Raw genomic sequence first — 15,787 nt, 5'->3', positions numbered from 1 at the left:
ATCTTTGATCTTCTGGTGGTTACAGTTTGGTTTGCTTTCAACTGGTTTTGCTTTTTTGTTTCTTTGTTTTTTGTTTTTGTTTTTTTTTTCCAGATGGGTGATGCTAATGTGATTTATTTTCAGCTGAAGCTATTTGAATCCTAAAGCATAAGCGGCCATATGACCTTTTACTTCCTTGCACATCTCCTGAAACCTTTATGACTTCTCTGAATGCTTCTCCTCTCTGATACTTTTTGGACTCCTCTGAGTTGGAACACACTGTTATGCGCTGTATTGATGCTATTTCTGTTGCCGTTCTTCATTTGGGCTTTTTGTTTTTGGTGTTACTTGTGTGAGTGATTCTAGTGGGACTGCTGACATGGAAATTCGAGCCAAAATTTGGCCTTAATCTGTCAGTAACTTAACAGAAGATACTATAGGCTAAATTCTACCTTGTTCACCCGAGTGTCAATTCTCAAGTGGCTGGCGTGCTACCAGTGCAAATGCTGTCAAAATTCAGAAAGTTTGAAAATCATTTTGTAAACTGATTTCCTCTTAGTGCAAATGGCAGCTTGCTTTGGGGGTTTCTAACACACTAAAGAGTGAGGGTAGTCTCAGTGTATTCAAGTAAGTACCAGTGTGCTCAGCACCCCCAGGGTGATATGTGGTCTTACAAGGAGGGCTCTTTGCAAAAATTCATTTCAGCAGTAATGTTTAAATAATGTTCTTCATATCTTTATAAACTGAGTGATTCCAAGAATTTTAGCATAGGCTTTGTACATGAACCTGTCTACGAATGAAAGAAATGCATGACGTTTAAATGACACTTTATTATTACTAGCTGGGGAGGGAAGACAGGTGTTTAGTTGTGTGGAAAGTTTTCTCAGTGACCATTAATAAAGCTGAATTGAGGTTCTTAAAATCATAAAACTGAATCATGACATTAACCACATGAATACCCATATTAAAAATCAACTGGATTGTTATATATGGTTTTGACTTCAGAGTCATTTCAGTTTAAGAATTGAAAAAGCCTTTAGATTTTAGTGAAGAGTCTGCTATGCTCAATATCAAATTTTGTAGTGGAATTGAAGTCTGATCATATGAAATTTGCTACACAGTCTTCTACTTTCTCCTAAGTGTAATGACTTCAGTGACAGTTTTGCCTACAGAAGGGCTATCAGGCTGGGACAAAATTTTGAAATATATTCTGAACTTCAAATTATGAAAGCAGATCTTCTAATCATTGCATGTTGTTTATAGTGTACCAGAAAATTTCTGATACTGTGAACACTGAATATGTAGAATGCTTTTGTAAATTCCATGGAGATGTTATATGAATAACTTTTGCATTGACATGGGTATAAAAATGGGTTTCAGATGTCACTGTGTGCCAAATTTCCAGAAAACCCTTCTAAATCTTCATGTATAATTTGGAGTGTACAATCATTTTCAAATGAAAAAGACAGAATTTGTATATATGTTGGCAATCTATGCATGTAAATTGGCAGTTAGCATGCATAAATCCTAAACCAAGTTTTTCTTTCAATTAGACTCTTGTTAAATCCATAGTAACTCCATTAACCTCAGAGGAATTAGTTCGGATTTAAAATGCTGTTAAATGGGAACTCTGGTTACAAACTAATTTCCCTTTGAAACTATGGTCCAACAAGGATAAGGGGAAAAGCTTTAAAATGAAGATGGCACCACTTTTTCTGATGCATAAGAATATATTTGATGTTTCTTCCTTTTTTTTTTTTTTTTTTTGAATAGATTCATCCTGCATGGAAAAACTACTCTCCAAAGACTGGAAGGAGAAGATGGAAAAATTAAACACAAGTGATCTCCTTGGAGAAATTAAAGGTATCTCACTAGATCCAATTTGAAACGTTTACACATATTTTTTTAAAAGTGAATTTACTCACTTTCAGAAAAAGAATAGAAATAACAATCAGTTGCAAACACTGTTAGTTACATTATTTCATTGACATTGGGTAGGTATTTCTGTGACCAGAGGAATAAACATCTTCAAAATGTGGAACTACTTGCACTTGGTACTGTTTCTTCACAGTTGCATAAATTACTTTCAGGATATAAAAGGGAAGTCATTTTTGTGTAATTACTGTTCTGAATATTCCATTCAAAATTAAAAAAAAAAAATATATATATATATATATATCTTTTTTTTATATTCATGATATTTTTGCGGTAGGAGAAGCCCTCGATGAAATTCTGGACCCACTGAAATCAGTGGGTGTTTTATTGCTTATAAAGATAAAATGTTCCAGTATTTTCAAGATTTGTTGTATCAGCAGTCTAGTGAAAGTGAAACTCTGACTATTAAAGAGTGTACAGAAAACTTAAAAGTGTTTTTTCCATACCCATCAATTCTCTCATGGATTTTCATTTTTCTTTTTGAAAAGAAATTCAGTGTTATTGACTTAGAAGCAAATTTTAAAGGTGATGCTTGTTTGTTTTTTCTTTGTACTGTGAGGAGGGCTCAAAAGGCATTTCTGAAGAGCACACAAGGTAGCTAAGATTTATTTCTTTTGACTGAAATAATTTTATTAAATATCAATTACAAATATGTGGAAATAAAGAATAATAACCATTGTATTAATAAATCTTTACTAATAGGGAAAAAAAGATATTCTTGTATGACAGTAAAAGCTTAGGGTTTTAATTTTCCTCTAGGGAGGCTTAAGATAGTTCAATTTTTTTTATTATTGCAAATAGATGAAAGGCTTGCCCTTTTCATTAAATAAATTTTAATTGGTTCCTGCAATCCCACAACTGACTCAAGACCAAAATCTGTTTGGTTTGCCTGTTGGATATTACTTGTAGAATTACGACAATGAGAATGAGACAGGTAAGAAATCCTATAGGAATGTAAGTGACAGAAATATAGCATATAGTTTTACAGAAATGTGTTAAAATTCACAGTGACAGAAAAAGGCAGCAAAATTATGTCTTGACATGACTATTTATTTAAAGCTGTATTGTCTCTTCATAATGTGGAAAACCTTGAACGCTGGTTGGTCCATTAATTGCACAATATAGCTACTTAGTCTCTAAAAAGAAACTGCTTGAATAGTATTAGTGAATCAAAATTAAAAGATGTGGGATCTCTAACAATGCTGGATAATGTTATTTATTCTTTTAGATGGCACAAAAACCTTTTTCATGAGCTTTCATTTGTTAAAAATAAATAAAAGAGGGAGAGCAGTTCTTTTATCTGTGTTATTCCTCCTATTTTCTTAGTCTGTATATTCACTGCAGAGGGAGCTGGCAGAGTTCTTGCTCCAAACTGTTTTCTTATTTACCTACAAAGCTTTCTTACTCACACTTGGAAGGATTTTAAACTCATTCAGGTACTTTGTCTAGGAGTATAGCATGTTATCTGTATTAAAAAGAATTACCTAACTTACCATAATTGCATATAAACAGTCACTCGGTTAGTTTCACAACTAACGTCCTGCTTCTAATCCCTAGAAACCTTCCCTTAAATTTGCCTTAAGTGATCTTAATGTTTGCAGTATTCCTTTTCATTACTAGATGACTTCCAGTAAGACTCAATACTGAATCTTTGCTAATGTAACTGCAGTTTTCCTGAACTGCCAAATGTACAAAAAAATGCAGACACAAATGTGAAGATGAATAACGTTTGCTGTTTCATAATGCTTTATGCTTACAGTATTCAAATCTCCATGCAAATTTAGGAGAATAAAAAAAAGGCACAGTGTTAGATAGCAGAACAGTGGTGGGTCTGAAGGTGGACTCCTCTTGGCTTGCAAGCCAGTAGCCTAGCCACTGTCTCCAGGCTGGTTAGCTCCTAGCTGCTAACACCACTTTCAGCAACCAAACTGCCTCATATTAACTCCTAGTAGCATTTGTCTGCCTTAAATAATCTCAGTAAGAAAATAAATTCAACCGTCTATCCAGTGGCAGCATGAAAACTAGATATAAAAAGGAAATAAAGAAAAGCAGAGGAACCAGAGAGATGTTTTAATCTACCAAAAGAAATGTACATTCAAAAAAAAAAAGGAACTTTACAGTGTTCAGGGTGGTAGACTTCCAAAGTCATGAAGTTAATTTTTGTAGTTTTGAATGAATTTCCAGTTAGATAATTGGCATGCTAAAGTCTAAAAGAACTGTTTCTTAAAATGTATCTTCTCTGGGATATCAAATATCTTGCTTCTTAATTTTCATTAGATTCTAAATCAATGTATTTAACTGGCGGATGTTTTTGGCTTTTGTGCAGACTTTCTATTCATATTACTGAGAGCCTAACTAAGAAGCAATGCAGTAAAAAATAAGTAAATGAGGTCATTAGGGAAAAAGTCTTGATTATAAGAAAGCGAGGTGTGGTCCTGTGAGGAGCTGCTCTTTGCACTGACTGTTACTGGGAGTTGTTTATTTAAGAGAGAAGGCGTTGTTCTTGCTACGGATAACCTGAGCACATAGTCTTCCTCTGTGTCTGCCTGACTACAGCCCTCCCCCTCAAGTGAAAGACTTGCATCTTGATTACAGAAAGGCAGTTCGCTTAGAATCAGTGCCAGAAGAAAGGGTGAAAGCAGGAAAAAATGTACCACTGACACAAACTGTTTCTGTTTGTATTCGAAAAGCACATAGATGAGAAGAAAAATAATTGGCTGAGAGAATCAAGTAAAAATGGTATTTTCTTGTTTTACCTCCTATATTTAGAACACAATAGTGTTAATTAGGATATAATTATAAGGTCCATCTATTAATTCAAATAATAGAAGCCAATAGAAAAGTAACAAACAGCGACTCATTTATTTTTTCTCGAAGTGGGATTGTTCCTTTCGCAATTACTCTTACACAGTGTGCTTCATTTGTAAAACTGCCATTTCTGAGTGTCCTTACTAGGATTTCAGTTATTGATAATGGTCCAGATTCTTCCTTGAATTCCAGCCAGACAAGCCATCGACTTCAGGGAGGTTGCATGAAACTCTGAGGAGCATTTGGCAGAATGCTTAGTAGCCAAATTCCAGTGGTTAAATAAGTCTGCTTGTTCATTTGATATGTTTATAAATGAAACACATAGGTCAAATTTTCAAAGGTCTGTGAGCTATTGAGCTCAGTTAAATGACCTGCTCACCTGGAAAAAAAAAAAAACAGCACAGCTGCCCATGCAAATCATTTTGTTGTATGCCTTTGGCCAGTGTGTGCATGCAAATACCTTTGTTTAAGGTATACAAGCAGTTTGTTAGGCTTATGTTCAACTTTTGCAGCGCTGGTCTTTTGAATGACAATTAACAACAGGAAACACTTTTCATTCTAGTATTTGGTGTCATGAATTTGAATAAACAGAGTGGTTTGGAGCTCTTTTCTGATTTTCTAGGTATTTGGGTACACAGAGTTCTGCGCACAATCCTCCTCTGCCCTCTCAGCTTGCATTTCTGTTGCTTAGATATCTAGTTTTCCTTCAGCAGCAGTGTCTAGGCAGAGTAGCATCATTCATCACCATGCAGAGTCTGTTTTAAGTTTTCTGTTTCTGTTTCAAATATAAATAATTGAAATAGCACAGTCTTGCATGCATCAGGCAGTTGTCCCACTGAAATAGCCCGCAATGGTCTTTCTCAGCATGCAGGGTCTTTGAAGATCAAATAAGAAAGGTCAATCCTTAAGTAACTTCAGCAATGATGTTCTTGTGAAAGGGTCAGAGTTGGTCTAGTAGTCTCACAGAAGAGTGACTTGAGTCATCGGCTACTGTGTAACAGGTTAGTTCTCTGATTTCCGTTGGTGGTGTTTACAACTGGGACTCTACATTTATAGGCATTGTGACTTGAATGTCACTGTCTTTGTGCAGTGTCCTCTGTTTTGGGAAGGATGGTGATTGACATTTATAGTTTTATACAATATAACCAATGCAGAAGTTGGTTTGCATGATTACTTATTCCATCTCCTTTTCTATTTGTTACTTTATTAAAAAGAGCCTGTATCTCCTATTTCATGTGTCATGTACACATTATACACATTTAAAGACTTCAAAATATTTGGATAGGTGAGAAGCAGCACGGACATTTCCTAAGGAAATGTTGAATTGAGTAAAACCAGCTTCATTCACTTGATAGTCTCCTTGTATGATCTACTGTAAACATGCCTGAAATGATAGTCATTCCTGTATTAGAACACCAGGCAGATTGAAGGAGGTGTTTTCTAAGAGCATTTAGTGTGTGTGCACTAGTTTCTGGAAGTGAACAGTGAGACACAACTGTTTGAATCTGGCAGTTTAACACTATCCATTTCTGCGATAGTCTTGGGAGAGTGTTCTGTGCGAGTGAATCCTCAGGCAAACTATGATTTCTGTGATTTTACAGTGAATTAATTTTTTTTTCTTAAAACATGCAAGATTTACAAAACATTTTAAATGCTATTTTTGTTTCTATTTTGTAAAATTTACCTTCATAGATAAGCTCTTGGGTGTTTTGTGGTACACTATATCAAATATGAAGAATGTTTTGAGAAAAATAAATCTGAGGTTTACTGTAGCCCTTGCTAGCAGTGCAGTCAGGATTTGTACAAATTATTCCTTGGTATAATTGCTGAAATTTCTTTTTTGTGAATTCTAAGGGTACATAGCAGTCTGCTTTATAAATATGTATAAATAAATATATATATGTCTTATATCACAGAGGCACTCAGAGGCTTTTAATTATGTCACTTTGTATGGCTATAGACATTTCAAAGCTCTCCTTTGTGCTCTTTGTTATAAACATATTTTTTTTTTCTTTTGAAGTCAGTGTGATATACATACTGGCAATTAAAAACTCAGCTCAGGCTTTGAGATGCAAGGTCTTCTTAATTAACACTCAAACAAAAGCTACAAGCAAAAGACCCACTGTACGATTAAGGTCTAAAGTGTTATGATACATTAGAATCATTGTTAACTCTAGGATTTAAAAAATCAATACACAGGAAAAAGAATCAACTGGTTCCAATTAGTGAAACCAATGAAAGCATCCAACAAAACATAGCAAAACAATGCAACCCAGAGACCCTACACCCAAATCCTTAAGGAATTGGTCCTGATTGAAAATATACCACAGGCTATAAAGTTTTCTCGTAATGTATTTATTTCCATGATCGAACAATGGGCTTAGCTCCAAGTTTTAGATCTCTAAATCAGACAAGTATATTTGTTTTGCCGTTTCTCAAGTGTGTAACATTACATAAGTTGCACCTCCAAGTCTAACCTGATCTTCTAAATTAAGTGTTACCTTGATATTTGAATGACTGGAGATTTCATAAGCACTTTCAACAGTCAGTGTTTGCATACTCCTTTGTCTGATTTTCTAGAGGAAGATAATAAATTTATATATATGCATACATCTAATATTTATTTATTTTAGTTAAACTTACCGAGCCCCACTGTACCTATTTCTTTTGATTCAGATATTATGATACTGATATAATCAGCTAGACCAAACTTATAGTCCAGATTAAAGTGCATCGTTTTACATCATCTTGACTTTTCTTGCTATGAAATACTTTTTCCCAGATTCTGGAATTAAATAGTCTGAGCTTTGTGCATAGTTTAATTCTGTGGAAATGGATGAGACTGCTCACTGTATGTATGTTATTATTTAAATTATGTACATGTGAGTCTTGGCAGGATTGAAGCTGTACTTAGCAAAAAAAAAAAAAAAAAAAAAGGAAACATTTTTATTGCTGTGGTCTTTTGGTCATGGTGTCATATTTCAGCAACACCTATCACAATCATGCCTGCTTCTAGTGTTAAAAATTATTGACTGTTACCATTTCTAGTTCTTAAAACTGCACAACTATAAATTACGCTGTAATTAACCTTTCATATAAATCAAGTTATCCGTATTGTTGAAAACATTTTATAAATAATATTAAGAAGGATGCATGCAGTATATTTCCAGACATGCAATGAATTTGTTATGGCAGTCATATACGTGTAAGATATATTCATATACACACACATATATCACATACATTATATACCTGACTGTACATTTATAAAATAAGATATATATATCTTATTGTGTTATGTTTCTAAGACTAACAATTCAGAACTAAATGTATGAATTCTGCACTAAATTGAAAGAAGAGGGACAGCTCATTTAAACACAAGTTCTGTGGAACTGTGGCTTGAATATCATACTAAGAAATAGTAGCAACTCTTCGTGAGAAAAAGGGATAAGAAGGATAATGATGCTAATAATAAGGAACTGGAAACAGCAGTACATTTGCTGGACACATTAGGAAGGCGTTCTTCAGTTGTACAAAGAGTGATAAGAAAATGTATGGCACTAAAATGTGTAATTTTCAAATGCTGGTTTTTTTTTTTTTTTTTTTTTTTTTTTTTTTCCCTAACAGAAGAATAGAATATGAACTAAAAAACACAGAAGATTTTTTTTTTCTTTTTTTTTCCACAAAACTTCTTCTTTTTTTTTTTTTTTTTGGTCTGCTGTACTTTGGATGATATTTTCATTGATTTTCATTATATGAATAATTATTTTCTTTAATGAATACAGCATCTGTCAGTGTAGTTGAGAGGTCTCTATGTTGAAGAACCTTATCACTGCTTGGAAGTGAAGGTCTCCTCTTCTGACACTGGGTGTCAGTGACAAATTTCCTTCAGACTCAAGTCCCAGCTTAGTTGCTAATAATTAATTTTAGTGAGATGAAACTTCTACTGAAGACAAATAAGATTGTATGAAAAAAACAAGTGTGTATGTAGAAGTGGGCTTTTAGATTTTTATTGCTGTAGAACCTCAAGTAAAATTCTAACAAATGAATGAACGTTACCATTTATGCAGAAAGATGCATATCGACCCCATGTTTAAAGGATGGAAGTTTTCTGATCAGTGTGGATTCTGCTGAAACCTGTAGGTGTACTTTATCAACCTTTTTAATAGAAGTTTTGTATTAAGGAAATCTGATTTAAGCATCAGATATAAATGAATATATATAGTGCTATACTGGTATGTTTTCTCTATGGATACTGAGCAATCTGGGGAAAGGATTTAAGGAAAGGGCAAGTAATATTTCCTCAATGTACTCTTCCACTTTCCCATGATCCCGTGATAATGGGCTTCCTGATTAGAGGTGGTACATTTGGGTTTAATGGACCTTGATAGAATTATCATTTACGAATATATCCCATCACTCTTGAACCTTTTAATTGACAGCTGGAAAGTCTATGGAGATAAGCAGTTAGCAATATGCTGTATATGACAGTATCTCCTTCTTTATATTTGAACCTTGTAGGTATCCCATAGATCTTGTATTATAATGGATGAGGAAATGCTATTTTCCTGTTCATCTTCCCTGTTATATTCCATTCAGTTGTCTCTTATCCAGGTTAAAAAGTGAAAAGTGTATTTATTTATCCTCATGTGAAAGTTATTCTGTACCACTCACTCTCACCACTCTTCTCTGCAGAAAATATCCCTATTCTGAGCAACACCAGCCTTTAGTACTGATTAACGAGATCCTTTGTGGCAATCCTTTTCACCTGAGTAAACTCTCTTTCTGATCAGGGATTTTGAAGTAGGGTCTTGATGTGTAGATGCTGTGGGGTAGTAAGAGCATCTTGATAGAATCAAAGAATGCCAGATATTTTTTTCTGAAGAGAGGTATTAAAAAACCTTAATGGGAACTTCACAAAATGTAGACTCAGTTTACTTAGAAATGCCATCTTAAAACTTAAGGGACATAGCATTAGTAACAAATAAAGAATGAAATTGGGAAACTCATAAGCAATTGAGAGTAGCAAGAAAGTAAAGTGCAACCTGACACAGTTGCTGCCTCAAAAGCTCGATGAGGGGTAGAAGAAGAAGGAAATATGAGAGGAGTTATACTCCCTCACCAAGTTGACCCTTTGGAAGAAGGTAACTATCAGCATTTGTTATGAGAGATCTTGATTTTTCTAACTCTGTCACCTCGTTTCAGGTCTGACCAATGACATCTGACAGTTTTCTGCCAGAGGGCAGATTTCGTTAAACTAGGCTCATTTTCCTTCTTTTTGACTCTTTGTGCTGACATTAAAGCGAGTCCATATTCTGTACTCCCTTGCTCCCATTAGGTCCATCCTGGTACCACCCCTCTGCTTAACTGTTGAGACCATTTAGCTTTCTTCCTTCTCCCTCTGTGTTCCTCCCCCTTCACCCCGCGATATTTATTTTGGATTAAAGTAAATTCTTCCTTTCTTTTCAGCTCCCTATAACTTATTTCAGTTGTGACGTGATTTGTAAGAGTTTCAAAAGTACTGAAAAGAAGCCTCTTCAATTAAAATAAATATGAAAATGATAAAGCAAGTTAAGAGACCTATATTGAAATGGATTCCATAAAAAATTTGTCTGTACCGAGGAAAGAAACTGAAATCTGTTAAGAAAATAGTCTACCCCGAATCCTGTGAATTAATAGCTATGAGTTGATCATAGGTATTACCCTGTGTTAGTAAAAGCAATAGACATCTGAAAGCTTGATCAGAAATGATTCTTGGTCATTAGCTGCCATGCTCAAATCCTACTACTATATACATACATATATGTATATAATATATGATGTATGTATGTATATCTGTCATACTGAGAGAAGGATTTTAGGGCCCTGGAATGTGTCCAGATAAGAGTAATGAAGCTGTGAGGGGTCTGGAGCTCGAGTCTTATGAGGAGCGACTGAGGGAGCTGGGATTGTTCAGTCTGGAGAAGAGGAGGCTCAGGGGTGAGCTTTCACTCTCTACAGCTGTCTGAAGGAGGTTGTGACACAGTGGGGGTTGGCCTCTTCTGTGTAACTAGTGATAGGATTGGGGGGAACGGCCTCTAGTTGTGCCAGGGAGATTCAGGTAGGATGTTAGGAAATACTTCTTCTTTGAGAAGGTGGTCAGGCACTGGAACAGGCTGTCCAGGGAGGTGGTGGAGTCACCGTTCCTAGAGAAACATTTAGATGTTGTACTGAGGGATGTGGTTTAGTGGGAAGTAATGGTGACAGGTGGATGGCTGGACAGGGTGATCTTAGAGGTTTGCTCCAACTTTGGTGATTCTATGATTCTATACTTTTTCTTATCCTTTTTTAAAAAATTATTGGTATTTTCCTAAAATTTACCTTGTGATGTCAATATGAATCAAAGTTTAATATTAGTTACATTAGTCGTAAGTGTTCTTTGGAGATTATATGATTAAGCTGAGACGTGTTCAGTAGCTGTTTAAAACCTGTTGCCCTGTAGATAGCAGAAGTGAGAGGCTAACACACTTATGTCTGCAATGAATCCTCCTCTCTATTAAGATTTGTTTGAATAGTTTTCTGTCACAACAGGTGCACAATTATTTTATGAGTAAAATATTATCAGCCTTCCAAATTAGCCAGGGCAAAATGCAAGTTGTCTGATTAAATAATCAAACCCCATACTTAAAATGCTCTTGATTTCCACAGGAATTTTAAGATGCTAAGTCCCAGTCTATCAGTGAAACTATGATTGTTTGCAGCATGCAAGTAGCAGCTTGTAGAGTATCCTGTGTGGTACATTTTACATAATTCATCCTACATTATACAAGACAAAACTGCTAAAAAAGCATATAATAATAGGTTTTACTTCCAGTGAAACAATTTTAATCTACCAATGCAAGTATTATACTGTGCATTAAATCAGAAAAAAGTGGGCTTCTAATGGAAACTATTTTGAAAGTGTTCTGCATTCAATTAAGAAGCACATCAGTTTAGAAATACAAACCCCTCTGTTGTTTTTTAAATAATTTGGTTTATGAAGGGGGAGGGAAAAAAAAGAAATATCCTCTGAATTTGCTTGCAGTGTGAAGATCACATGTCACCAGTTGTTGAATAGCTTAGTAAAATACAGCAACTTGGAGATCCAAGAAATGGCTAAGTTCTGAAACAGTATGAATGGAAAACTTAGCAGTAACTGTCAGGTACAAATTATATACATGCATTTGTTTATTTTTGTATCTGAATCTGTTTGTCAATCAAGAAATGCTATGAATCAGGAGATAGGATCTCAAATACAAAAACCACAAAGTCAGAGACAGCATCTGGAGGGGCTCCAAGCCACAAAAATCAGGGAAGAAGTACAGAGGGAACAAAAACTATGAATGTGTGCATGGATTCTGCCTCTATATACATTGAATTTAAATAATTATGTTCATACATCAATAAGAATAATTGCTGATAAAAATTATAGTCCTTATTTTGGGCAGCAATATGTTTTACTAAATGTGAAATTAAATGTAATTTATATTAACTAGGGGTAATAAGAAAGTGTGTAATGTAAATGGTTGACATTTCCAACGTATTTGAGCATGTTGCTACTATCTGTGAAGATACATTTTTTGCATTTTATTTGACTTGGAAATACATAAATTTACATTTGCTCCTAATATGTTCTCTTAAAATAAGATTACAGCTCTGACCTCTAAGAGAAGTAAATTGTTTATAGACTAATTTCACCATACTTTGAAAGTCAATTATATCACTGATATAACTCTTTACAAGACAATTTCAATTTTATTTGGAAGGTGGAATACAGTATTGTTATAAGAACTAAAAGAAAATCTCTTGTTAAAATGTTGGTGTTGTACTCAAGTTACAAAATTTCTGAAGGCGGTGTAACGTATACAGACATTTTAGATAGGTGTGTGCAACTTAAATTTCTCTAAATGTGGAAAAGCTTACAGAGATTTCAAGTTTTGATGAGGAAAATGAAATGGGCATAACTGCTACATGGTTTGTTTTTCAGATCCATTAACAGTCATAGAGTTCCTTTTAACTTGTAACTGAAACAACTTCTTTTTCCCTTTGTATCTGTACTGTAGTGGCAGGATCTATTTACTTACATACTGTTAGGATTCTGCAAACCACAGGACGGCTGAAGATTTTCTTATATAGGGTCTCTGGTAAATAGAGAGTTCCTACCTCAGGATTCATTTGTAAATTATTTTACAGTGTTCACTATTTTGATGTTTTCTGCACCTCCTAAGATGTAATTTTGCATCTCTTGGACTTCAGCTACAGATGGGGGTGCCCACTTGCTCTACAAAATTGTATGGTGATAATCGGGGAATCACTGGAGAAGAAAATATGGATGCTAATTACATGTCTGCTAAATCTGCTATGGGAAATATACATTATGACAGTTATGCCTATGTAAAAAACTTTAAACACTTCAGTACTTTAAACATATAGAAATTAATGTCAAGTTCAAGTTTGGAAGTGATGGAAAACTGAAGATGTATGTAATCAAACTGAAGACTGTTAAACTTATTTTGATGAGACAGTCTTCCCAAAGGAGAAAAAGTATCCCTTGCCATAGGCCCACTCCAACTCTTGCAGCATGATCTGTGAAAGGAGAGTGCTGCTCTTCTCTGATCAAAGTCAGATCCTGTACACCAGCTGGAATCACCAGAGCCAGGGCTGAGACTGCTGCTACTGTCTGAAATTGTAAAATTTATAAACTCAGTTACTGTGATGGTCCTTAACAGCCCATGGGAGGAGTGTGCATGTATACATGGGTATGTGCGTAACACACATTATTAGCTCTTAGAGTTTCTTTTCTGTTGAATTTAGGATATCTTATACTTGTTTTCTATCTGTCAGTCACAAACACTAAACAGTAAAATGATGTGCTGAGAACTGGAAGGTTAGCTGATAAACAAAGTAATGATTTTGTAATGCATGCTTTTACAAGCTTTCCTAGTAGTGCTTCTTTTGGACAGCAGTAACTGTGTTGTAGCAGGTGCTTAGAAGTCATGTTGTTGAATAAGCAATTGAGAATGTCACTGTTCTTAAAGTGTATAAGCTGAATTAACACCTAAAACAACACCGAGTACTTTATTTATTAAAAATATATATTTTTTTAATCTGGGAGGTAACTGTGAATAAGTGCATGTGGCTGTTGCTTTATAAGTGCATTTTCTGTTTTGCTTTTACTTGTCATATTCATCTTATGCAAGCTGAGCTTCTCAGATGGACTTCTGTCTTGTATGTTGAGTACAAGGTATAACTGAAAACACAGAACATTTCATGTGTACAAGAGCAGAAAAACATCATATTTTCTATTGTATTTCAAGCCAGTAATGGAACAGATCCAAGGAAGAAATTTAAAATTTGAAAATGAATGCAGTCTTTGATGCTTTGAAGTTACCAGTGTGCCAACAGGCTCTAGGAAGTGATATCTAGATAATTCTGGTCTTTCAGCCATGGCTTTAGTGTCTAGAAGATGAAGACCTCCCTCAAATGAAAATACACAGAAAACCTTTCTGGTGATGTTATATGATTTAGGCACATTTATCTCATTTTTAAAATAGTGTTAGATATCATCCAATTTGGCGATTCTTAGATGCTTAAAGTATGCTTGAAAACAGCTGGAGATCTGTCTGCAATAGTAAGAGAATGAAATCCATTTAAACTGCTTGTCCCAGAGAAACCCAAGGTCCAGGGAACACCTTGGAAAAAATACATGAGAACTTTTCAGATACAGTCAGATTTAAGTCTTGATGCATATTTAAAATTCATAGAAAGTAAAAGGCCACTAAAGGAATTGCTTAAGTGCAGTTGTAATTAGCCTTCACCGTAGCTGACAGTATCTTAGCATCAAGGTCACTGATGTAACTGCTAAGTGTGTCACAGACATTACATTGTGAGTTGCAATAGGTGGAACATAGCTCTTTTTTTTTTTTTTTTTTTTTTTTTTTAAATAGGACACTTAAAAGGAACATGGTTAACTGTTAACTTTTGGGCCACTTCAGAGAAATCTCAGTAGAAATGTTGCCTTGCTTCTACTTTTGTTTTTCCTTGTTAGGAAAAAAAAAAAAAAGAAAATGTAATTGTGGTCACTGTAGAAATAAAATAATGAAAATGCAACTTGGACAAATTTTTATTGTAAGGTGAGAGCAATAGTTAGGGCATCCTGATTTCTTAAATATATCCCAGGATTATTAATAAGGCTATCAATTCAAATGACATTGTAATGGATTTGAGAAACCTCTTGATGTGTTTCCTACATGCAGCTTTTTTTTTCTTTCCAACATCAAGGTTTTTTTTCTGGATTATTTTTAGGTTTTGCCTAAAGTTGTGCATAAAGTTCAGGCCTTTGAATAGTAAATCACACTAAGGCTTTGGAACAGGCAATATTTATGTTTTTGTTCAGAGTGATTCTCCCAGAGCGTTGGATTATCTGTATTTCTGTTGAGTCACTGTCCCCAAAGGTGTTCAGGAAGTGTTTAGATGTTGTACTGAGGGTCATGGTTTAGGGGGAGGTATTGGTGGTAGGTGGATGTTTGGACTGGATGGTCTTGGAGGCCTTTTCCAACCTTCAGGATTCTAGGATTCTATGATATGCAGAATGAAATGAAATGATACCACTTTCTGGTTCTGAGACTGTGAAGAGTTTCATTACCAGTCATTCCATAGGGAAGGGTTGTGTTAAATGTTTTTGTTTGTGATCAGCTAGGTATACAAATAAATTGAATTAAGAAAATATTCCAGTGTGCTTTTAGTTGCTTGTAAGAAACATCTGGCTAAACATGCTTGTGGTTAGTGTATAATTATTCCAGTATACTATTAGAATGTAGGTAGAACTTCAATCTGTAAATTTAGGTCACCTCTGGTAAATGTGATTTAGGAGTTTTTCTGCAGTTAGAAAGTTGGATTGATAATTTTGCAGTGTATTTCAAAGAAGCACAACTAGTTTTTCATAGAAATCTAATTTGTTCCAAAATGGGTTCATTTTATTTGTTTGCTTGCTTATTTATTTTTTAATTAAATCATGTGGGACCAACAAGCATTGCTTACTTTTTTT

At 34.7% G+C, this 15,787-nt stretch overlaps 1 protein-coding gene across 23 annotated transcripts in view; it reads left to right on the top strand.

Annotated features, from left to right (window-relative positions):
* Window positions 1-15,787, top strand: part of SOX6 (SRY-box transcription factor 6) — a 411,364-nt gene that overhangs the window by 234,676 nt on the left and 160,901 nt on the right. For all 23 annotated transcript variants that reach the window (XM_090140518.1, XM_090140506.1, XM_031614025.2 and 20 more), the window contains one exon: window positions 1,753-1,842. In XM_090140518.1, coding sequence (XP_089996644.1) covers window positions 1,753-1,842 — 90 coding nt within the window. The remainder of the gene's footprint in view (window positions 1-1,752; window positions 1,843-15,787) is intronic.

Source organism: Phasianus colchicus, chromosome 5, assembly GCF_987193195.1.
Source record: "Phasianus colchicus chromosome 5, bPhaCol1.hap1.1, whole genome shotgun sequence".
In the NCBI taxonomy this organism is placed as follows: Eukaryota; Metazoa; Chordata; class Aves; order Galliformes; family Phasianidae; genus Phasianus; species Phasianus colchicus.
This window is presented reverse-complemented; position numbering and strand designations above follow the sequence as displayed.